Raw genomic sequence first — 25,915 nt, 5'->3', positions numbered from 1 at the left:
ACTGGTAATTACATTAAATGGAGAACGTATCTCAGCAAAAACTAACAAAATGGAAAGAGTAAAAACCCTATTTTTGCATGTCCAGTTGTGCAACTGAGGTCTAATCTGTCCTCAATCAGCTAAAAGTCAATCTTTACTCCACTATGCTGTTGTATAGCAGGAGGTAAAGATCCTCCTAGCAGATAAGGAATGATCTTAGAGGGCAGGAAAATCTGCTGGGCATGCCATGTAAAAAAAAGTTTTCTTGCTTTCCAGTATCCTTTTGTTTAACAATAATAAATCCCCTCTTGTCTCAGCGATAAGTAGGCTAAGGTGGCTACTTTTATTTCTGGCAACCATAAGAGTGGTCATTCCACCGTCTGGGAGGATGGTATAAATGTCTTTTGGATAGATATATCCAGGAGAAATGCCAACTGAGCTGGTTCTGTTCAAAGTCTGCACAGTAACTTGAACTCAATTATATGCTTTCTTTAGTCAAATCGATAAGCTGCACACTGCACTCTCCCACTAAGGTTAGGAGTGTGTTCAACTGAACTTCAAATTCAGAAATCTGTTCTTTAAAGCAAAGTTAACAATATAGGTTCTCAGTTTGAGAAAACAGAATATAATTTAAAAAGATAACTACTCTGTATATGTTAAATACGTCTTTGTTGAGAACATAATAGTATATAGGCAACTACAGGATTATAAACAAGTTGTTATCCAAAGCCTGATAAATCCATTGTCTAGAATTTGCTACATAGTCCTCGATTAAAACATTCATAAATCACAACTAATATGTATTAAACATTTACTGCTTATCCAGAGCTGTGTGTGCTGAGTGCTTACATCATTATCTATCTAGTCTGAACAACTCTATAAGGAGCAAACTCTTCTATTTCCCATTTTACTGATGAGGAAACTGATGCACAGAGAGGTTTGGTAATCAGACCAAGGTTATACAACTAGAAAGTGGCAGGGTAGAATCTGAATACAAGTAAGTAGACCATCTCTAAAGTCGGCCTCATTCTGAGCCTCAACCATTGTGAATTTCATGGCTTGCCCATGGGCAAGTCCAGAAGCTAGTCTGTTTATCCTAGAATTGTAAAAGTAGCAATTACTAGGTAACAATAGTAACGCTAGTTCAGGGACATAAATGTAAGAGTACAGAACAGGATGGGGTGAAACTTTTTTCTTTTTTTCTAAGCAAGAAAATCTAGGCAGTGATTGAAAGAATATTTAAGGCGTGATTTACCCATTGTATATTTCTGAATGTATTAACCTTTGGCCAAAAACCAATCAAATTTTTCCATTTTCCCCTTAACTCTTTTGAGTATTTTGATGACAAATACTCTTTCACATATCTTTTTATCTCACTGGTAGTGAAACTAATTTTTAGAAGTTAAACAGGACTAATTCTTGGTTATATATAAATGATTGTTATTTTCAAAAAATTTAATTTTTAAAAACAATCACTTGAATCAAATCCAATATTTACTTAGCAATTATCACGCATTTTCTACAGTTTTATAGACTTTTAAAATTCTGTAATAGTCATTTTCCTGGGAAAATTGCTAGGATCTCTTCTCTCTTATCATGTAAATATTTTTGATTTAAAATTATGTACTCTTAGCTTCCAATTTTTCATACAAATAAGCCAATCAAATAGCAATATATTTTCTGATCAGTATTTATTTCTGTATTAACCTCAGTTTTGCCCTTTGCTCAGTGCAGACAGAGCTAGGCCATTTCTTCCAACAGTTGTATGAGTTTGTCTTACTACTTAAAGCTAATAAAAAATAAAGTATATGTTTATACTTTAAAAGAAAAAAGAACACAGAACAATCTTTACTGAAAGTTCTTGGCTGAGGCTTAAAATGTACCTAAGATTCTAAATAAAAGTGTACTCTTCCCTTGGATGGCACATTTTCTTCTCTTTCATCATCTCATACTTCTCTCCTGAAGTGAGGCTCCATAACTTTTATGTAAACATGATTCCAAAAGCACCATAATTCCTCTGTTAACACGGTAGTTGATTGCACTTATCATATCTAGCTAAATACAGTTGAAACTGGGTTGCTAGTAGTGGTGATAGGTTATAGTGAGTCATCCCCCCGCAACCAGTGCCCGTGGTGACTAATGGCATGTGCATATGAGGTAATGGGTCAGAATTCAGGCTCCAGGCTGTGGTTGAGGAGCAGCTTTTCTGTAAGACAATGTTAATTGTTACTGGAATTCTACCCTTAAACTTGGCACTACCTCACAACTGAATGTTTCTCAACATTTATAGACAACGAAATACCCTCAAACTGGCCAAGCGAGACACAACGAAATGTTGAAGGGCCTGGGATCTTCCCCCATGGTAGTTACCTATGGACTCTATCAGGTGGTGATACCTGATGGAGTCTTGAAGAATAAAAGGTTAGCCAGGCCAGTAAGATGGGGGAAGGGAGTTCCACAGAGAGAAAGGAGAACATTTAAAGACACCAAAAGGGAATAGGAAAATGATACATTCAGAGAACTGCAAGTAGTTCACTATGGCTATATGAAATAGGCATATGTGAAAGAAACGCAAGAGAGGATGCTAGTGAGAGAATCTGCATCTTGATGATAAAAGCATTTCTATGCAATACTAAGATGTTAGACTACATGTTGAAGGCAGTGGAGGGTCACAGGAAGATGTGAAGCAAGAATGAAGTATGAAGAGATCCACTCAGGCTTTAGTGGATGGCTTGAAAGAGACCAGGAAAACCAATCAGTAGCTACTACAGTAATTCAGATGACAAATGATGAGGGCGTGAACTTAACAGCAATGGATATGGAGGTATACGGTGAGATGTGAGAGATATTAAAAATGAGAACACATAGTGATTGACACTGTAGTGGGTAAGGAAGAAGACAGAATCGAGGATGATTATCAAGTTGCTAGTGCAGGTAGCTGGTTGAAGTAAAGGATTATGAAGTAGGTTTAGGCTGGGCAGGTTGAAATGAAGCCAGTAGCAGGTAAAAGTCTTGGATATCCAGCACATGCTGATGCTTACAGGGTGCTAGTTTTCCATTTATTATATTTTCTCTAGAAAAAGATAATCATTTTAAAGGTAATTTTAGTTCTCTGTTATTATAGGAGGTCTAACTGTATTTCCAGAAGCAAAAGGTGGTCATAGTTAATGTTAAATATATTTACAACCTATATACTGCAATGAGTACCAAAATGGATTGAACCTATAGGTCTGATTCACATTAAAATATATATCACAATCCATCTGGCTTTCAATGTGTGTGTCAGAAACAATTTCCAGAACAAATGCCAAATATCTCAGAGATCCTTCAGTTCAAGTTGCCAAGCTATGCCATTGTACTTGAACTGTTTGCTACTTGGATGTATACCAACTGTAGATATATGTTTGAAATTTATTCTTGTAGACTTTAGAAGAATTCATAAATTTCATATTTTGGCAGATAAAATATGAGACAAAGACTACTTCATAATGTTTTACCACCAAAGTGTACACCTTTTCTTGGAGGACTGAGAGCCAAGAAAAATTCCAAAGTATACTCTGCTAGGACAGTAATGAATGGTTGGAGTGTGCAGCTAAATACATTGGGGTGAACTACAACCCCAAACTGGAAAGATTCTTTACAAGTACCTAGATACTTGCAAAACAGAATTCTTCTGAAGAATCTATTACAATATATTTTATACAAGATGAACTGAACTATGCAGCCAGATGTGCTTGGATGAAATAAATTGTTGTCAAATTTCTGAGCTACAATTTTTTTATCATTTCTCAAAAATATTTTATAAAATTCACACAATAAGGGATTAAATACTTTCAGGTTAAAAAAACTCACATAAATTAGTATCTAGTTTCTTAATAATCATTAACATAGACCTAGGGAAACTTTAGCCTATTTATTTCTCAATCTGGCTTAACCTAGATTATAGCAGACTAAATTTCTTACACACTGAGATCTTAAATGAAATCATCTACCCCCCATAGATAATAATCACCCCCCACCAAAAAAGGACAAACAAACAAACAAAAAACCAAGAGGTAGTACAAAAAGGAAACGAAACCAAACAAAAAAACAACTGTCATTAAATTCCAGCTCCTTTGGATATCTAGAATCATTACTAATCTATTGAAACTGTTCCTAAAATGTGTAAAGGCTGGTTTTAGTAGAATAGGATATTTTTCTTTTTGGTAACATAACAGAGACACTATTTACAAAGATGATATCCTCAACCATAAAACACTGTAGGGATAAAAATATAGAGAATTTGAAATATTTTTATCATAACTGACAAATTCAATGTCCTGGCAATAATATAATTATATTAGAAGAATTACTTACTCAAGAAGATCTGGGTCTAGTCCTTCTGATATCATTTTGTTTCTTATTGCCATCACTGGTACACCCTAAGCAAAGGATATAAGATAATTTCATCATTAAAAATGCCTCCTTTATATGTCTACACATACCATCTAAAACAAGACCTTTAGATGCCTCATTATTTAAGAGTTCTTATTCTACTTTTAAATTAACATGTGCCTAGCACTTGAATAATCTAGTGAAGTACCCATTTTACATTGACCTAACAGAATCAGTCTTATCCAATACCACATAAGCCCAAACTACATCATTTGAGCTTATTCATTACTAATTCTGCTATATAGAGAACAGAAATCATATTCTCAGTCTTCTTATATCACCAAAAGAAAGGAAACATTACTCAAATGATTAAAATACCAGCTGAAGCGATACAATGAATAGTTAACAATATGAATAGGTATCTTTTCAAAGATTTCAGAGACTTCTGCTCTTAAGTATAGCTACATTAATGTTCTTTTATTAAGCAAACAGTTCAATTCCATTTGAACACTTTAGACACAAAAATCAAATCTAATTCAAGAACCTCCCTGGGACTATATTACACATCTTCCCAACACCGGTGCAAACACTAACTAATGACAATTTTAGAAGTATATACGTTACAAAAATAGTAAAAACACGTGAATCTCAGAGTTCAGGTTAAGAATATGAAAACAGTAAGAAAAGAATATGACAGAAATAGACACATTTACTTGAAAAGGAAAGAGACTTGATGTATAACTAAACATTTATTCCAAGTTCACTTGGTGAAGCTCCAAGGGGAGAAGATGTAATCAGATCTCTGTCAACTCCCCTCTCTTCACACCATCCCCAAGGATAAGAAACACTTAACTGATGTGTTCAATTTGAGGGCCTTGATTCTATCTCCTTAAAGGAGGCAGAGTCACGGCATGGGACCCTCTCTCTCACCCCGTGTGGCATAAGAAGGAAAGTACACCCAGGCACACTCAGGAAAAAGCCCAGTCACCTCTCTATTGCTGTTGTACACTTTTCCTTTATCATTAGCCAGTTGTGATGTTCATTTTTTTTACTTTTTAATTGCCAAATAATAATTACACATGTTTTTGTGTATAATGTGCTGTTTTGAAACATGTAGACATTGAGGAATAATCAAATTAGGCTATTTAGCATATCCATCACCTCAAATATTTATTATTTGTGGTAGGACTTTTAAACTCCTCTCCCATAGCTATCTTGAAATATACATCTTAAAGATGGGATAGGAGTTTCTCTAAAATGAAAAACACAAATACTTAGAAATATACACAAATCTTTATATAGCCTATCATATGTACACTTGTCTCAAACTTTTAAGTATATACTTGTCCAGATATACTCCTTCCCCTCCAAAATGCTGATTTTATATTTCCCAATAAAATCTGAGTTTAAGTCCAGGCATGCATATGTACAAACGTGGGAGCTAAATTTATTACAAATTTAATATGGAAAGTCTTCAAAGTTAAGGACACTATATATAACATAGTATCTTGTATCTCACAGATCTTGCCAAATTAAGTTAAATCATTAAATTTAATCCTCCTTTTTTTAAATCAGAACATTTTATGTCAAAGAATTTAATTTTTATTTACTTTTTAAAAAACTGCCCAGAAAAGATAGCTATAGAAAGAGTCATAATCACTTATTTTGGCTATGGAGGAGAAAATACCTACATCCCCTTTCACAGCCTGCTAGGTTAAATAAGGCTAGGAAAGCAGAGGCTTTCTTTTGAGTTTACAGGTTACTAAGAAGACTCTCATGAGAAGTAGCAAAGGCAAGGTGGTCATTTGCAGGCCCATTTATACACTTATCTTGGTAACTGTTGTGTTTTATCTTATAAATTAGTAAAATTTAGCTTACTAAGACTCAGGTAAAAATAAATACTTACGTGGATTCTAAATATTTTCACGAATCAATATAAATAGCACCATCTTTGAATTCTCTTCAAAACCATACCTCTGAAAGCAATATTGTTCCATGAGGCAATTTTTAAGATATTCTGAAAAGTGCATTATAATAGGTTTCGAAGTCAAAGAAGGTGGAAGATAAGTTTAATGACCAAAAAAGAGAAAAACAAAAAGGAAAAAGCCCACTTGCTAGGGGCATCCAATGTGAACAGACTAAAGTTTGGAATAAAGAAAGCAAGAAATTAAAACTAACACCACTTTTGAATATATTATCTAAAACTAAGACTTGAATGAAACATATTTAAAAACAAAACATACTTAATACAAAATTAATTTTAATAGAGGAGAAAGCTGATTACTTGAATGACACAGCTGGGAATTTAACTTGATAATTAAATGCCATTCAATTATTTATGATAACAGGGGGTAAGTTAGGAGTTTGAAACATTCCACAAAAAAAATATGAGTGCTAGGAAAAAAAGAGGAGAAGAGAAGAGTTAATGTCATAGTTCTTTAAAAAGACCTCTCGGCTTCTATTAACTATGGTTTGATAGTATAAGGTCTTTCTACAAACTCAAGCATGTGATTTATTTATTATACTTTAGCATAATCCACAGGACATCACTGGAAAGGTCACACAAATAAGTTACAAAGCCAAGAAAAGAGAAGGGAGGAGAATGAGGTTGAAAAAAAATTTCCTAAAATATAGCAAAGAAAGTGTATATTGGGTGGAGGTGAGGGGAAGCAATGGGTGGGAAGGGAGGAATGGGGAACAGAGAAGTTGGTAGAATTAGATAAGCCCTCTATTCGAACATCAGCTTCATGGAATTGATTATGGTATAAGAATAATAGAAACCTAAACCTGTAAGCTCCAAATGCGAACCTTAGTTTCTGGGGTCTGCTTACAGCAGAACAGCACAGATATGCATACAATTTGGTATTTTTAGTCATTTCTGTATATGCATATGGGTAAAGAAAGATATACACAATTGCTAATATCTTACTTGATTCTGAGACTTATTATCCCTACCTTAATACAAATCTCATAAAGCTTGATAAAAAAGAATAATTTGGCCTGTGTTCCAAAGAATGCATTCCAAAGGGATTTGCTGTTGTTTCCAGTGACGTTGCTTAGAAAATTTGTTGTTTTGCTATATTCTTCCTTAGAAGTCAAGTAACAGTCTGGTTTGTTAAACACCAAAAAGAAGTGTCCAATTTCTGATCGCCAACAGACAAAGCTACTGGTGGTCTAAGAAGGACAAGAAAGACCTCAAAACTGAAGTCTACTGAACTGTGGGATTTTTTTTGGCAAGTGAAAATGACAGTGTGTCCAACATAAGTAATGAAGAAGAGAGAAGGCAGCCATAAGTCTGATGTTCCAAAAAATCACGTCTGTATTTGCGTCACTGGAGAAAGTGTGTAAAGAAGCCACACTAATGAAATTATGATGGCAACACTAATAGTTAAATACTAGTTTCTTATATCACAAAAAACTGTTTGGAGGTTTACAGGCCTGCCAATATTTACATTTATTTCTTATTGTGTTAAAGAAAGTCAAACTACAAAATCCTTTTATAAACTTTAGGAAATTTTCCTAAAGTTTTAGATTAGAAGGGGAAAAAAAAACTTCATTCTCAATTTAAGATAAATGACTTTCCTTGTTTAAAAATAACTAAAAATGCTCCTTATATTTTAGAGTTTTTCCTCTTAGTTTAAGAGTGTGAATTGTAACAATTCAGTTATGAAAGATGAAAAACATGAAGTTTTCTTCCCCACCTAAGGCAACAATAAAAAATAGATCTACTGAATACGTTGGTGGAAAAAGCTTTTTCTTTGCAGAGAGCGGGAACTAGTAGAATTTGTAAAAATGCTACGGGTTGTTAAAAGGCAGTCAGTCCCCCAGTCAGGGTCCTTTTACTTAAAATTTAATAAAATGGACTCAATCATATCTTTGCCTTCTGAATTTCAACAGTCCTATTAAAAAAATATTTTATTGAGGCTGGGCTCAGTGGCTCACGCCTGTAATCCCAGCACTTTAGGAGGCTGAGGCGGGAGGATCACCTGAGGTCGGGAGTTCGAGACCAGCCTGACCAACATGGAGAAATCCCATCTACTAAAAATACAAAATTAGCTAGGCATGGTGGTGCATGCCTGTAATCCCAGCTACTCAGGAGGCTGAGGCAGGAGAATGGCTTGAACCTGGAAGGCGGAGGTTGCGATGAGTCAAGATTGCACCATTGCACTCCAGCCTGGGCAACAAGAGTGAAACTCCAACTCAAAAAAAAAAAAAAAAAAATTTACTGTATTTTATGAAATAAATAAATTAGTAGGATGTACATTTAGGATAAAATTTTCAGATTAAATATTACATATAATGGATTATTCACTGAATGAATCATAACACAAAAGAAAGCAAATGCTCAATGACCTTTTCTCTTCGAAGCTTTCAATGAAGGAATATCAATTAATTTAAATAAATTTTTTAATCATGTAAAATGAATATGGCTGTCTAAAAAAATGGAAACTTTATTTCTAATGACCTATACAGATCTAGAAAATACTTGGTAAACAACTAGTTCCTGGAAACAAATTCTTCAAAAATGAACATTTTCACAGCAATTAAATGTCACTAAGGATGGCTATAAAAAATGTGATATTAGTATTAAAATATTCTCAGCTAGATGATTATGATAACAGTGGTATCAGTGAAGAATAAACAGATGAGAATTGAGGGAGGCATATATGATATTACCAAGTAGGTACTGACACGACAACCATATAACTATTTAGTATCTGCCCACTACATGGCAAGTACTTCCTTCCATCTTCTAGCTTTATCACGCATCAGAAAAAGCGAGAAATTTAAAACCTGAACTTAGCAGTATCATTGTTTACTGCTCTCTAACAAACATTTATAACAAGAAAATTTAAAAATACGCAAAAGGGCAAATACATAATAGAAAGATTTATGTTTTGAAACAACATTAAATCTGTACACAGTACGACTGGTTCTAAGCTCCCCAACTTTCAAGGCAACGTAGAGGGTTCAAAAGGCAGCTAAAATGATGGAAAAATCATAATCTGTAAAACTGGCATAATCATTCTTCACACATGATTTCCTTTGAGGTCAGTTCACTGACTTTAGCAGAGAGTAATTTTTGTAATTTCTTGCTAAAAGTATGACAAAAGTTATCTTTCTCTAGGTCCTCTGTATACTGGGGCCATGGCAAAGCATGGGTAATATGGCAGGGGCTTCCAGTTGGTGGCTAACTGTCACAGTTTTCTGCTTAAGGGAAAGCTCTATCCAAACCTTCTTGCATTTGATATAAGCTAGAAAGTAGAAGGAGGAGGACAAATGTCAGAGGTCACTTGAATTTCATTGATCCCAACTCAAAATTACTACTCATATAGTCTACCATTTTGCTAAGCTTTGCTTCTTTCTTTTAGTTGTAGTCACACAGACCTGCCTAACTTATTTAGTTCGTGGGAAGAATAAAATAGTTTTACTCAAAATTTTCAAAGTTGGCTAAATTCTACAACTAATTAAACAGACAAATGTTCATTTGTATCTTTTCTTTATATTCATAAGTGTGGCAAATCAAAGTCATTGGACATGAAGCTTTATTTTTCAATGAACAGAAAGAGGCTAAAACAACACAAAAGTTATTCCCCCATCCCATAAACCTTCATGTACTCAATAAATATTGATCTTGATATTGATTAGTAAACCTTAGGTATTATAAAAGAAACGAAATACATATTAATATTATTATACCTATAGTTAGAAAACAATGAAAAAATAAATCACAGCTATTAAGCTAAATCTGTAACAGTGTTGTTCACAGCTATGATTATATACGAACCAGTAGCTCCTCCTTTTTGACTATACTTTGACTATACTGTTGATCACTGATGAGGAACTTACCTGGAGTTCTCTAAACCATGGAAAGCCACATTGGGGTCATATCCAAAAAATGTTTTAAAGACTTTAATTACTCTTACAATAACTACATCTTGTTTGTCATCTAAAGAACATGCTATTTCATGCTTGATTGGGTTTCACAAGGTCCAAAGTGCATAACTTCTTGATGAACATCTTTAATAATCATTTAGAGCCTCTTCATCCTTAGGTAATGGAAGTCACATTTCCTCAGGCCAACATTCACCGCTGGCAACGGATGCATCAGAACCACCAGAACCAAAGAGATTATTCAATTCACATTTTAAGCCAGCCAAAGAAAATAGAGCTTTAAAAAAAAAAATCTAAGCGTCCAAGAGACTGTTTTGGCAAATACGGTTTCAAAAAATACAAGTCATTAGCTTCTTAATGTGGAAGTCGGACTTGCCCAATGCACAATTTATTACTGGCAAAGGATTCACCAAGATCTGCCAGTAAAGAGGGGAGAATTGTTGGAAAAGTGATCTATGTACACAATTCCAGTTAAGTTATAAAAGCAATATGTAATTTAGTAAAGGCTTGTGCTGCACTATTATGACAACAAACATTAAATCAAAATCAATTATCTGCCACATTTGGAACACAACACTATTACTCACTGAAAAATCTTGTATAAAACTTGCTTAAAAAGGAAAAAAAGTCAGAAAATGCCAGCAGGTGTTCCAGGAACATTCATTAGTAATGAGATCCAAATTTGGGGATCAATTAATAGATCATAAATCTAAAAGGAATTTCAGATCTCATTTTATGTGTGAGGGAACTGAAGCCTTGAGAGGTGACATGACCTGATGTGATGGCAAAGCTAAGAAACTATACCATGTTGTATTTCAGAAGTACTGGGAAAAGATCTGGGTGTACTCCTAGGCAATGAAATTTTCTCCCAGAGAAAGAACAACTTTTCTTTCATTGTTTTAATCTAATCATTGTTTTATCTCTCAGAGGGTAGTAATCCAGAAGTGACAGAAAAAGGCATGGAGACCAAAAAGTAAGGTATTGCTTATTACTCTGTCGACTGGTACTTGTGATTAGTGAAGGACTGTGTTGGTTTTTGTTCAAAGGAGTTTATATTAATTAAATAGTTTTCATTATCTAGACTGTAAAATAGATTTACAGGTATGTGGCAAGTGAAGCAAGGCATATATAAAAGCAAGGCATTCCAGGAGATAGATAGTTCCCAGGAAGAGGAAGTTTTCATTGCAGTTTAGGGAGGAACCCAAAGGGGACTGGAGTTCATCCTCATATCCAGGAAGTCTTAACATTAAGAAAAATCTGTTTTTGTAACCCACAAGACTTTCTACCATATCTGAAGTGAATGATCACATCAGAAGTCTGCAAAATAAAGCTTTCTATACTACAGAAGAAGCTGAAAGGGCTTGAAAAACACGATTCTGTCATATTACAGAAGACAAAATCGTTCTAAACAATAATTCAAAAACTAGGAGAAATGGTTAAAAGATTGTTGAGGAGCTATGTATCAAGATGATACTGAGTGGAAGTATATTACACTTTGGAAAAAGAAACACAGTATAATTGGAATAGAGGTATAAGACTCTTCTTATGGGGCAGTAACTCATATTTTTAAATGACATGAATATAAAGGCAACTGAAAAAGAGACAAATCCTATTATTACCCTTTCACAAGGTGAAAGACCTTGTAGCACTGTTAATTCCCTTTTGAATGTATAGAGATGGTTATTTTTAGGATCTTAGGATTAGAAATTGTTGGCATAAAGGATTAGATATTGTTGGTATAAATACAGTTTTTTTTTCAGAAAGAGTTTTTTTTTTTTGAGACTATGCTATCTTCCTTTGTGTTAATATAAACAATTCCCTAAAAGCTGAGATGTAGGCTTCTAAAACTGTTTCTATAACCTGTAGTCATGTGTACAGTGGATGTGAACTACTCAAGGTTATACTAATAGACAAATTAGAACTCATTTAAAGAATTATGTTGTTATCGGTCTTTCTCTGCATTAAGAACTAAAACTGAATTTTGAGTGGTGGGTAAGCAAACGTTAGTCACCCCTAAAGTTGAGAAAAATTGGGTCTTTTAACGCAAATCTAAAATCTTGTTGGGAAAGTGATACACTTTTCAGTATGATAAGGTAGTCTGTAATGAAGTCACTCTCTAGAATTAACTGGGGTTAGGCTCCTCCTTATAGCTAGTGGTCAAATTTGCTTTTCTATCTATATCCCTGTTTGTTCTCAGTTACACTCAAAGAACTTAACCACATTTTCAGAGGGAACAACCGATTAGAAGACAAACACATAAAATAGGAAGGCATATCACTATCCTGAGGTATAGAGATACAAAGCTATCTGTTTTCTTTCCATGTCAATGACAGAAAATGAATGGCTCAGTGGTACAAATTATAATAGGTCTCTAATGATTGTTCTTCACTCCACTTCTCTGAGTCATTTTCTAAAGCAAAGTGGTACTGTTATCTGCTCTCCCAGTTAAAAGTTATAGTTTGGTAACGGAATGGATATAGGAAACACAACTTGCTACGCAGATACTGCTGAAGAATAATATTTTAGGTGATAACTTATGACATTAGAATGACTGTACTCTTGGAAAAGTGCTAAGTGGTTTGGAAGAACCAACAGATTATGTTCAGCAATACCCACAGGTATGTTCAAGAAGCTTTACACTGAAATCAAAAGATTAAAAAATCCTCAATTAAAGTTTTAAGACTAGACCTATGAATAACAACAATATAATGGGGAAAAAACAGTGGAAGAACTGCCAGGAAATTATTAGGAGGAAAATGTAAACAGCAAACAAATCCAACAGCCTAAAAAAAAAAAAAAGTGTGTGTGTGTGTGTGTGTGTGTGTAAATAGAGCAAATCTGAAATTTCAAAATAAGTAAATCTTGGGGACTGCCAACACTTAATGGGAAGAAACTTGTGTATGAGAACTGGCATTTCAAGGAAACGTCTTACAATGTTTTCCAGCAGAAAGAGGACAATAACCATAAATCAAAATATATACACGTATATGGAAATTCTTGAACATGAGATAAAGAAACCCCTAAGTGACGTTAAAAGAAGGCAAAAATTTTATCAGATGGAGCATACTTTTTGGCTACCTAGCCGGGTAGAAGATTTAGATAAGGCTTTCTTAAAACGCTGTAAACAAGCAGAAAGATCCAGACACGATGGGGGATATTATCCATCTACAGGTACTAGAAGCTTAATTTTGCCTGTATTAGAATATCTGATAAATTCCTAAGTTGCCCCACTGAAAATTTAATTCCTCAATAGATAAAGGGAGCAATGAGGCAAACATGCAACTATTTGTGCCTAACACAAAGGCCAAAACAAATGATAATGAAGAAGGGACAGGAATTCTGGTAGTAATCATGCCAAGGAAAGAAAATTCCTGGGCATTGTCAAATATGTAGCCTACATCTGTTGTTGGAAATTTTGACAGTCACTCATGATATGCTTAGAAAACAGAAGAAGGAGTGAATTTATAGATGGCTCAATAATCATAATCCAAAAATTAATGATTGGCAGATTCATGTCAACCTCGAGGAAGACCTCTGCTGGGTCTATTCTTGTTATGGTCCTGAAAAACATTTTAAATTGATAACCTGAAGAAATGAGAGCATATTTATACATATCCAGGGAGCACAAAGTGAGAAAGGAGAGATCATATGCAGGATTACATATAGAGTCCATTAACAAATATTGATTGAGCACCTGTATGGGTAAGGTGTTAAAATGAATACATGGCTTAATCAAGACACCATTCTTCCTCTCGTGATTCCATTTTCAAATGGAGATAAAAAAATATGTACAGATAATCATAAAACAAAGTATTAAGTGACAAACTGCAGAAAGAATACCGGTAAAGTCATTGGATAGGTCAACAAAAGGAACTATTACTTCTATCTAGCTTTATGTGTGTTGGTGGGTTTAGAATCTGGAATGATTTAGTGGACACAATCATAGGAACATGTTAGATAACAGAATTTGGACATGTAATAATAAAGAGAAGGATAATCTAGATTCAGAGAAGGAAAAGCATGGCACTTACACAGGGAACAGTTTGTGGTTTTGCCTGATTAAAGAATGGAATTCAGGGCTGGGCACGGTGGCTCACTCCTGTAATTCCAACACTTTGGGAGGCTGAGGCGGGTGGATCACCTGAGGTCAGGAGTTCAACACCAGCCTGGCCAACATGGTGAAACCCTGTCTCTACTAAACGTACACAAATTAGCTGGGCGTGGTGGTGGGCACCTGTAATCCCAGCTACTCAGGAGGCTGAGGCAGAAGAATTGCTTGAACCTGGGGGCAGAGGTTGCAGTGAGCCGTGATCATGCCCCTGTGCTCCAGCCTGGGCGACAACAGCAAGACTCCATCTCAAAAACAAAAAACAAAACAAAACAAAAAAAACAAAAGAAATTCAGGACAGGGAGCAATAGGAAATAAAAGTTGGGTAATAAGGTTCTGGGATGCAGGCTGGCACAATAAACTAAAAACAATAAAATTAAATTTAACTTGGATGAACTTCTAGTTTTAGGATGGCAGTTTGATGTAGCTCCCCACTTTCTTCTTGAAAATCACCCCTAAACAATTTGAAACAGAATATGACCTCCAGCTTTAATGACTAAGAGGCATATATGAACCAATTACATAAAAATTAAGAGCAGATAGAAGAATGATTGATGACTTAGCCGAGCAAAAGAAGGTCAAGTCCATGTGCCTGACGAAGGAGATGCCAGGAAGAAGCAGCACTTCCAGAATGCTGAAAATGCTTAGGAAATAGATAAACCCCCACCAAAGGCAGAAAGGAGACAAAGGGCTAAAAACAGAAAAATTTGTCTTAAATCAGAAACAGTCTGAGGCAGAAGAAATTGAACCTCTAATCATACTCAGTGACATCAAGCAAAAAGGATAGGCTGGAGTTAAGTGCCAAGTACTGCTAGAAAGTTTAGGCTTTTAAAAAATAAAACAATTATTTATTTTCTTAAATGCTTTTTAAGTTTAAAAAATGTAAACGATATTAAGACATAGTTTAAAATGTTTTTAAGCAATTCTTAATCAGGGTTTTTTTCCCCAAAATACATACGCTCTATGTATCAAGTACCAACTTTGGAGATTCTAATTTTGTAGGGTAGGGCCCAGGAACTTATATTTTGGAAGTTTATCAAACTACTGAGCTAGTGTGAAAAAGGAATCTATCACCTAAATCTATCAAAAGGTGAAATGGTATAGACAAATTATAAGCATTTTCATTCACAGGACTATGTACAAGGTATTGTTGCAGGAATGAGGAATAGTGTAGTACACAAAAAAATTCCCTGTCCTTTTGGAGTTTATAATTTTGTAGGGAAGAGAGAGAGTAAATATATAAAATATGTAGAATGCTGGAAGTTGATAAGAAGAAAAATACAGCAGAGAAGGGGTAAAGGGAATTGGGTAAGAGGACACTGCAATTTAAAACAGGGTGGCCAAGGAAGGCTGTACTTAGAAGGTAATATTTTTGAATATAGATTTGAAGGAGGTGAGGGAGCAAACCATGAAGGTATCTGGGGAAAAGTGTTTCAGGCCGAGAGAACAGCTGAAGCAAAGGCCCCAAGACAGGGGCTGCCAATGTATTTTTATTCAAGGGACAAAAAGGAGGCCAGTAGAGCTAGAGAAGAGTGAGCGAGGATATGAGATCATAAAGGTAACAGAGGAGCTAAACTGTATAGGATTTCATGGGCCTGTGGAGGATCTTGGCTCTTATTCCTATGAGGTGATAAGACATATGATTAAAAAAGTAAATAATTAAAGGGTCATCTATTTGTTTTTTTTTTTTAAGACAGAGTTTTACTCTTGTTGCCCAGGCTGGAGTACAATGGCATGATCTCGGCTCATTGCAACCTTCGCCTCCTGGGTTCAAGCTATTCTCCTGCCTCAGCCTCCCGAGTAGCTGGGATTACAGGCATGTGCCACCATGCCCAGCTAATTTTGTATTTTTAGTAGAGACAAGGTTTCTCCATGTTGGTCAGGTTGGTCTCAAACTCCCGACCTCAGGTGATCCGCCTGCCTTGGCCTCCCAAAGTGCTGGAATTACAGGAGTGAGCCACCGTGCCCAGCCCGGGTCATTTATTTTATATGTATATTTATGACTGAAAAGCAACCAAACTTGTTCATGTAATTAATAACAAAAATAAAAATTGCAAGTGGTATCTGGAAACCTTAGCTGGCTAAATAAATCTAGACAGTACCTAATACAGTAGTTTAGCTTAAATTAAGTATTTGATAAATATTTGTGAAATGAACAGATGGTGGATTTATAATGAAAAAGAAAAAGAGTTTTTGAAGTTCTTGTAAAATTGAAGGCAATATATCAAGAATTTAACAATTATCCTAAGATGCAGCCTTCATAAAATATTTCAGAGCATTTTTACGGAGTATCATCTAATAGATTTTCCTATTTCTTATTTTATATAGATTTGGCAAGAAGGGGCTAATATAAAAAATCTTTCAGTCATTCTGAAGCATCTCCCTTTTGTTTAGAAGAGTGAAACACAGTTTTTTTTTTTTTTTTTTTTTTTTTTTTTTAACAAGTCTATCTTTTAAGCTTAGGCTTTCCTGGGTTCTAGTTTTAAAAATGTGTTCATCATGATTCATGCTTAAACTGGCTGTGTTTTATTCTTCTTAATTAAAAAACTTCATCTATTTTCACCCCGAAGTTTGGTTTATTTTTTTCTAAATTGACCGCCAATATCCTGAGCTCTAGGCTTCAGAAAAAAGGAACTGTGGAAGTGAAAAATCCACTTCTGATAGCTAGGAAAAGTGCAGCTTCCAAATGAGCCAATCTACTCTTTCTGGTTGTCAGAATTTGCTTTTAAATTACTAGGTGATAAACTATCCCATGGACAGCAAAACAAAACTGTCCTTTAGTATTAGTATTCTGCTTCTTTTGCTTGATAATAGAATTTTACAAAAGCATTATTATTATTATTATTTTTGAGACAGGGTGTCTCTCTGTCACCTACACTGAAGTACAGTGGCACAATCAGTCAGGTGAGCCAGTGCACCCTTGAACTCCTGGGCTCAAGCAATCCTCCCACCTCAGCCTCTTGAGTAGCTGGGACTACCAGGTGCATGCCATCATATGGAGTTTTTTTTTTTTAAATGTAGAGGTAGGGGGTCTTGCTTTGCTGCCCAGGCTGGTCTCAAACTCCTGTCTTCAAGTCATCCTCCCACCTCAGCCTCCCAAAGTGCTAGGATTACAGGTGTGTGTCACTGTGCCAGGCTTTAACTGTTTGATTAACAGAAAAATGATGGACAACTAACTCCTTCAACTATTGAAATAGTTTCTAAAGGAATAAAAAAATGTTAACTTCTGCTATTATAGGCGACTGCAGATATTTTTGGTACCATACCATGTTATGATTTCTCAGGAAAAATATGAATTCTGAAGTCATATAATATCAATATCTCTTGGCCATTACCTTACATGGCCAAGAGATCATTGATAGATGAACATAAAAATTTTTAAAAATATTATTTGTGCTAATATATGGGAATTAAGCTAGAATCAACTGATTTACCAAATGAATAGTCTACTTTCATTACTTTTTGTATCTAAGATTTGCATTGATAACTTTGTGTAATGCAAACAAATTTATATAAATCTATATTAAACTATGTTAATTTAAAGTGTGGGATCGATTCTAATTACAAAGATTTGACTTTTTTTTTTTTTTTTTTTAAATCAGAGAGTTAAAATAGAAAGGAAGAGAATAGAAAACTTGGTTACTTGGTTTAGCAGTTTTCTCAAATTGAAAAAAATAACAGCAAAACCTCCAGGGTTAAGAATTTCAAATGAGGCTGCTACACAAAGAAGACAGACCAAATTAGCTTACCACTTGAACCATTTTGAGATATCTGGCATATCTTGGATCCTTGGCTACAGTTAAGATATTTTCTGCTGATACTTCACTTTCCTGTAGTCCAGAGTCTTGTGTACTGCTCTGCTGTAGAGAGTATTTTGTGTAAATCTTTAGACAATTTACAAAAGGGGTCCATCATGTTACTTAAAAGGAATGCTTCTTTCCATAATTCTAAGGCAATAAATTGCAGAAAAAAAAGCAACTCCCCCAATTTAAATACCAATAATTTAATGATGAGATATGTTTGCAAATATCTACAAATATTTAAATGTCACTTCAGAGGAGGTTACACTTCAACACTATATTGGTTCCTTAAAACACAAGTATATTCATGCATTAAAATAAAAATTCTGTTTTACTTGTCCTCAGAGTGCTGATACAAAGCATGAATTATATATAGGTGGTTATACTATTTTAACAAAACTTTTAAGAAACCTAATAAAACTATCAACTGTTTATAAATTAATAATAAATTTACTGAGATAATGATGAATTGATTTCCTAGATATCTATAATCTACCTAATTGAGCCCTTTATTTAGTAAATCATTTTATTCTAAGTGGACATGGCTCTTCTAACTTTTTAGAAAGCAATTTTTGGAGAAGTTGTAGAAGAGAAGCCAGTTTGTCAGACAAAATTATCTGGTTTTATATATTTCAGCTACTGATGGAACTATTAATGGTAACATTGTCTACGGAGTGGTTAAAAGTCATAGTAAATACGACTTGTAATAAAGAATCTTGGGGAATGGTCTTTTTAGATAAAAATGCCATTGTTATACAGGCAGTCTTCACTTTGCATGGTACCATGTTACTGAAACTTGTGCATATCAGAACCATATCCTTGCTTAAATGCAAAACTAGAACTGCCTGTATACAGTACTTGATTTTTCTATCAAACCAAACATTTAGAAAAAGCTTACTTTTGTGAATCTCTCTCATTATCTGTATATAAGCATTAAGAAGAATTTCCTTAGAAGAAATCAATTTTGTCTATTGTTCATGCTGAAATGTAGATAAATCCATATCTTTATATCTTCACAGTCTTTAGACTATGAATGTGAATTACATATTGAAGTTTTTCCTCAGATAATTCAAATATAAATTAAATCTGTTGAAAATTCCAAAGCAAATAAAACATCCAAAAGTCCTTTAGGTTTCTTCTGTTACATGATATTGCTAAGTTTTACAAAAGTCACTGTGTGTGTGTGTGTGTGTGTGTATATATATATGTGTGTGTGTATATATATATTCATCTATAATATACATAAATACAAAAATTCCAAAACACTGTTAATTAAATAAAAAATTAAAACAATAACCAAATATGTTTTTTAACAATTTATGGAAATTAAACTCATATATATAATAGCAAAATGGTGCAAATGAGAACTATATCCTGGCCAGATATCAACTCTCAGTCGTTAATGTTTGCGTAATAACCAAGACCTCAACAAGGTTTAATTATGAAACACCTTTGCTATCTGAATGATCCATTAAATCCTCTATCATATCTCTCAACTGTCCTTCATTTATTCTCAAATCAAACTCACTCTGCACAATTGGATATTCTATTGTGAATAATGATGAAATCTGAACCATGAAATTAAAGTTGCAGAAAAATCAGTACACAAACTTTGGGTCTTTGACTCATGTATAGATTAGAGAGAGTGATAAATAGATGATTTTTTTAAAAAGTGCACTATTCCCCTTTATCTGTTAATTGAGTGAACTATAATGTCAATGAAAACTCTGGATTAAGCAATACTTAAGCCCACTTCAAAATATTTTGTATAAAATATACCAGTTGATAACAACGAAGAAATGAGAAGTTGATGTGAATATTAAGAACATGCTGAGCAGTTATTTTATTAAGCTAATCAACACACAACTTTATCACAGTATTTCAAACTTTGGAAGCCAAAAGAACTTCATAAACCCTCTAAATAAATACATAAACATTTTTAAATAAAATTGCCAGAGACATACCAGGTTATTCTGAATTTGCAAAGCAAATTAAGAAATTCAGCTGTGATTACTGGTAATCAATTTTTTGGGACATTAAATATGTGAGGACCAACACAACTGCATAAAAATTTTAAAGGGCATACTATAGATGGCATTCATAATAGCACCTGGAAAAATTAATAAAGTTAGACAGGTATACTTAAAAATATTATAGAAATATATGACTGCTCTATCCACCACATAATAACTACTAAATAAGAGTGGAAATATTTTCTTGGCATGCTTTGTTTTAGAAAGAGGATAGTCATATTTAATTGAGAGAATATAAAGTTAAACTCCTCTATAACATCTGGATATCCTCTTGCATTTTATATATTTGAGTGGCCAGGATAATGAAATTTGCTCTATTAAATAAATGGATGTTAAATTTTATAATATCTAATTAAGTAAATGATCATCTAATTTATTACCCAAATATATACTATATTCTAAATATATGGCTTTTCCTACAGGGCCTCATACCACATATCCTCAATATGTTTAATAAATTGAACACAGGTACTGAAAACAGAGTAGTGTAGTGTAGTATAGTGTAGTGTAGCAGGTAAGTGCTAGGGCTCTTGGCACCAGACTGTCTGGGTTAAAATTCTAATTCTTACATTACTTTTCGACCTTCAGCAAGTTACTTAACCTCTATATACCTCATTTGACCCATCTATAAAGTAAGATTGATAATATGGTGCTTATATTATAGGGCTGTTGTAAAGATTAAATTCGTTTATGAAAGGCACTTAGAAACGTGCATGCCTTGGTACACAGAAAGCACTCTTGAAGTGTTAGCTGTTATCATCATTGTCAACATCATCGTGATCTAAAAAATATCCTGTGAAAAGTGCCTCCAGGTACAAAGGCAGAATTCCATTATAAGTCTATTTGTTTAATTTGTTTATTATTACTTTGGTAGGCCACCACTTTGATAATTATTTTGTTTTAGATTTTAATACCTCGCTGAGATACACTAGAGATTGTTCTCAAAAAACAAATAATTTTTATTTTTTGAAATAAAAAGTAATAGAAAATTGAAATTCATACAGAAGCATAAGTAAATGTTAAGATCTAAGAGCCAAATGTAAAGTATAGCTTTTATTAGGATGCTGATTCAAAGGAATCAACTTCAGAAACACAGTTTTTAGACAACTGGTATTTCTAAGACCAGTAGCTCTCAAATTTTAAGTGCCTACAGATCACCTAGGGGTCTTGTTAAAATGTAGATTCTCAGCAGTTTTGGGGTGGAGCCTGAGATGCTTCATTCTAACAAGCCGCCAGGTGATGCCCATGTGGGTTGGTCCATGGGGTGTACTTGAGTAACAAGGGGTTAGACAATACCAGCGAATGTTCATTTATTTTTATTTTTTTTATTTTTGAGGCAAGGTCTTGTGCTGTCACCTAGGCTGGAGTGCAGTAGTGCAATCTCAGTTCACCACAACCTCTGCCTCGTGAGCTCAAGTGATCCTCTCACCTCAGCCTCCTGAGTAGTTGAGACTACAGGTGCGTGCCACCACACCTGGCTAATTTTTGTATTTTTAGTGGAGACAGTTTTACCATGTTGCCCAGGCTAATCTCAAACTCCTGAGCTCAAGCAATCCACTTGCCTCAGCCTCCCAAAGTGCTGGGATTACAGGCATGAAAGACTGCACCTGGCCAATTATTGTTAATTACATTGTATATGATAAAGGCATTTATATAAGAAAAATGTTACAAAAGAACATGTCAAAACTTTTCAGAGATGCTCAAAAATTTATGCAGGGGTGAGATGATAAACTGTCTGGGATTAATTTCAGCAAGTGACCAAGAAAATAGATAAAGCAATTGTGACAAATCATAACTGGTGAATTCAGGTCTGTTTTTGTGTATATTTAAAAATTTTACAATAAAACATTTTAAAAGTACATTTCTTATAAGAACTTAGAAAAATTTCTAATTATTTTGAAGAAAATAATTATTTGAAGATTTTTCCTAGTCCTATATAGACTGATTTTCTTTTTTATAGGCAAAGAAAGTATTAACTTAAGGAAGCCCTTCAAAATAACACAGCTAATTTGTTTTTCCCAAACTTCATTTTCTATGTTAAGGTTTTAAAATTTTACTATTAGAAGTTTTACATTTTTATTTTTCTTCCTTCCAACCTGCTGCTTAAGACTATCAGTTTCAACCAAAAACATCTGCTCATTTCTTAGAACTCACCTGTGGTTGCTCTGAAGTGGCTTCAGGATGTGCTCCATTTGTGACACTGGTGACATTTAAAGGAGATACTTCAACTGTGACATCATCTAGGCCTGGGATAGATGACAACTGAAAAAAGATGAAAAGAAAATTGGTATTGAAATATGAAGATAGTACCTGCATAAACACTATAAGTTTCTAGGTTCGTATATTTTTAATAGCTGTCTTAAGTTTTAAGGCTATACAAACAGGTTCATAATATCTTGTCTTAAATTTTCCATGTCATAAACTAAAAGTGAAAGACAGTCACAAATTATTTTGAAGAACTTCTCAAAAATCTAATTTAGTTTATATAACCATTATTTTCAAAATACAGGCAATCCTAGTGTAATGACTGAGAGCTGGTCTTTGAAGTCAGACTGTCTAGGTTTAACTTTTAGCTCTACCACTCACAAGCTGTGTGATCTTGTGCAAATCTCCCTATGTCTCAATTATCTCACCTGTAGAGATAAGAAAATGTACCTAGAAAAGTTGTTGTAAAAATATTTCTATTAATAATACTTTGGAAAAAAAGGGCTTTGTGCAAATTTTGAGTTTCAATTATCTAGGATATGCCAAAGCTCTTGTCTTTACACTTTAATGTATGACACAGCTCATTCTTATTTCTTTCTTTGAACATTTACCACTGAACGTTATTAAAATACGTTTCTTGTATGCAAAAAAAATGGGCATATTGTTGGTATTTCAACCTGAAATGGTTTAGCATTTCAGGTTAGATCTGCAAGACCCATAAAAACCTTCTTTTCTGAGTTCATCCTGATATCAATGACACACATTTGTCAGACGTTTGGCTAATTTTGGGGATGACTCTATGGCCATGGAGATAACTAAGGTTAACTTGTCCATATGGTAACTTAATGTGCGACCTTGGACTCTAACTCCCTAAGAATTCCTTAAACACTAAAATAAGACACATATTCATAATAAAGAATAATAATAATAAAAAAAACCAATGGTAATAAGATCTCAAGCAGCAATACTCATTGAGAACTGTTGACTGATAACCATAGTTAGCACAGTGGCTACGGCCCAAATAGTTTCAAGTGGGTATGGCTGCTAGAGGAATATCTTGAACATGTTCAAGGCCAGGTTTCCAAACAAGAGAAATGGTTCTAAGAGAAACACAGTTGCTGAAGTCCATAAGGACACGTAGTAAATACAAACTAGACATTCTGGTCATATTAAAAAGGGATATCATTTTTTTCTTCCTCATAAATATTCACTGAATATTTCTTAGTTTTTTTTGGTAAATGGACAAAGAAAATATTAATTTCAGAAAAGTTAGTAATGAAAATACACTAGTGTCTCCATAATTTTATAAATAGAAAAAACACATGTAAAAAATATTAAAAATGAAACCAAACTAAATACATCACTGTTATCGAAATCTTTAAGCTTTCAATCTAAAAGAGTCTTCTGTTTTTCTTAGTTATCATTTGCAATTTCTGACATCAAAATTGTATTCTTCATTAGCATTTAAGGTATTCGCAAATAGAAACAGATGATATTGTCTCTAAAATTTGCTCTGAGACATCTAAAGATTTATATAACTATTATTGTATTATCACATAATAACTAGTAAAATAAATTTGGAATTTTCTATCAAATGAAGTGCGCTTGATAACAGCTCAACTTGTTAACATGTTACTCGCATTATGCATTTGCCTAGCACAATGAAAAATCTCAAACCATGTGTACGTTTGAATTAATGGTTCATAATGAACACCATTTTCTTTGCAATTGCAGTAAAATTAAAAACACAACCAGTATCACTTCACAGATACAGAAGTTAAATGGAATCACTCCCAAATGCAATTAAAGTTAAATATGATTAAGAAAGCTGGTATATGTACAGCAAAGTTTATACTACAAATTATTCAGAAATACTAACCTTTGCATCTAAAATATTTAGAGTTGTTTCAATTTGTTGGATACGAAGCGAAAGGTCTGCCAGTTTCTGGAAAAGAAAAATTAGAGACATAAATATAAAGATTTTAATTAAAATAAACTGTTAACAATAACTAAGGGCAGATTTCAAAATATTAAAAACCATTAAATATTTGTCATATTCTAATGTAGTACTGTCTTATTTACATGAGTAGGAATGAGAACTCTTCTATTACCTGTATTAGAATGCTTCTTAGTTTTTGGTTTTTTTTTGGGATAGAGTCTTGCTCTGTCACCAGGTTGGAGTGCAGTGGCGTGATCTCGGCTCCCTGCAACCTCTGCCTCCTGGGTTTAAGCGATTCTCCTGCCTCAGCCTCCCAAGTAGCTGGGACTACAGGCACGCGCCACCACGCCCAGCTAATTTTTGTATTTTTAGTAGAGATGTTGTTTCACCATATTGGTCAGGATGGTCTCGATCTCTTGACCTCGTGATCTGCCCACCTTGGCCTCCTAAAGTGCTGGGATTCAGGCATGAGCCACCGCACCCAGTCGCTTCTCAGTTATTTTATAAAATCATATTCACTTATGACAAAGTGACATTTTCTGCAAACTCATTATCAGAGCAGTAAACAATTGTTGAGACCAGAATATAAACAAACCAGGATAGAGCCTTTTGTTTACTACTGTACCTGTAGTGCCCAGAATAGTACCATGACACTTAATAGGAGCTTAATAATTATTTGTTGATGAAGAAATTTTTTCATAGAAAATAAAATAATAAAAATTATTCAAAGACACTCTGCAACAAAGTCTGCCTTCATAAATTACTTAAATGCATAAGCATATACAACTCGTCCCAGATTTAAACATCCATAGTTTGAAAAATAAAGGGGGATGGAATTGGAAGACGAGTAATTCATTTCAGAAAGAGAAGAGAAAAAACTAGAGTATTAAAACAAAATCTACCATCAAAACGCAAGGTAAACCAGATTGAAGAGCTTATCATGCTTGTTACTCTGTATAAATTGTCAATATACCTTGTAAATATACACCTACACAAAGAAAGGTAACATCATAAAATATGACCTATAAGAACATTTACTTAAAACCTCCTAATCTTAAACATTACATTCAGTCACATAATCCAAGAGCAGTTAGCCAGTTTACAAGTTGGCAGATACACAGCATCCTGACTGTATTCTGGGCTATTACTAAGATCCTATTAAGTAGAACTTTATCATCCTGTGAAATGGTCACTTTGCCCACAATTAGAGGGGACAAAAAACTGAAAGTGGCCACAAAGCTTCTTTACAGATCACTTATTTTTAGGTTAACATCTTGATATCCACAAAGATATAATCCTCAAATAAAGTATTAGGATCTAGTTTTTATGGTATCAAAGCTAAGTTCACCCTTGACTTCTAGAATTCATTCACATAAGGCTTTTAGGTAAACACCAATACAGGTTTATAACATGTATTATGGATGAATCCCTCTCCAAATTATAAGTGTATTCCTTAAAATCATAGAAATTTAATTTTGGCAAATCTAATCAGTGTCTCAATTCACTAGAGAAGAAATTCTACAGCAAATTAATATGTAAAGTGAATGATAATTTCCAACTTATTTAAAAATGGACATATTGG

The 25,915-nt window shown here is 34.0% G+C and overlaps 1 protein-coding gene across 8 annotated transcripts in view; it reads right to left on the bottom strand.

The window, feature by feature from the left end:
- WASHC3 (WASH complex subunit 3) overlaps window positions 1–25,915 on the bottom strand; it is a 46,992-nt gene that overhangs the window by 8,914 nt on the left and 12,163 nt on the right. For 4 of the 8 annotated variants that reach the window (XR_011608925.1, XM_011761751.2, XM_011761748.2 and 1 more), the window contains 4 exons: window positions 24,274–24,339; window positions 22,344–22,451; window positions 18,106–18,216; window positions 4,336–4,400 (listed from right to left, as the gene is read on the bottom strand). Coding sequence is in view for 6 of the 8 variants with exons in the window: in XM_011761751.2 (XP_011760053.1) it covers window positions 4,336–4,400; window positions 18,106–18,216; window positions 22,344–22,451; window positions 24,274–24,339 (350 nt within the window). In the remaining 2 variants the exon portion in view is untranslated. The remainder of the gene's footprint in view (window positions 1–4,335; window positions 4,401–18,105; window positions 18,217–22,343; window positions 22,452–24,273; window positions 24,340–25,915) is intronic. The other 4 variants (XM_011761752.2, XM_011761749.2, XR_011608926.1 and 1 more) reach the window with 2 other exon arrangements.

The sequence above is a fragment of the Macaca nemestrina genome, chromosome 10 (genome assembly GCF_043159975.1).
Source record: "Macaca nemestrina isolate mMacNem1 chromosome 10, mMacNem.hap1, whole genome shotgun sequence".
Taxonomy (NCBI): domain Eukaryota; kingdom Metazoa; phylum Chordata; class Mammalia; order Primates; family Cercopithecidae; genus Macaca; species Macaca nemestrina.
This window is presented reverse-complemented; position numbering and strand designations above follow the sequence as displayed.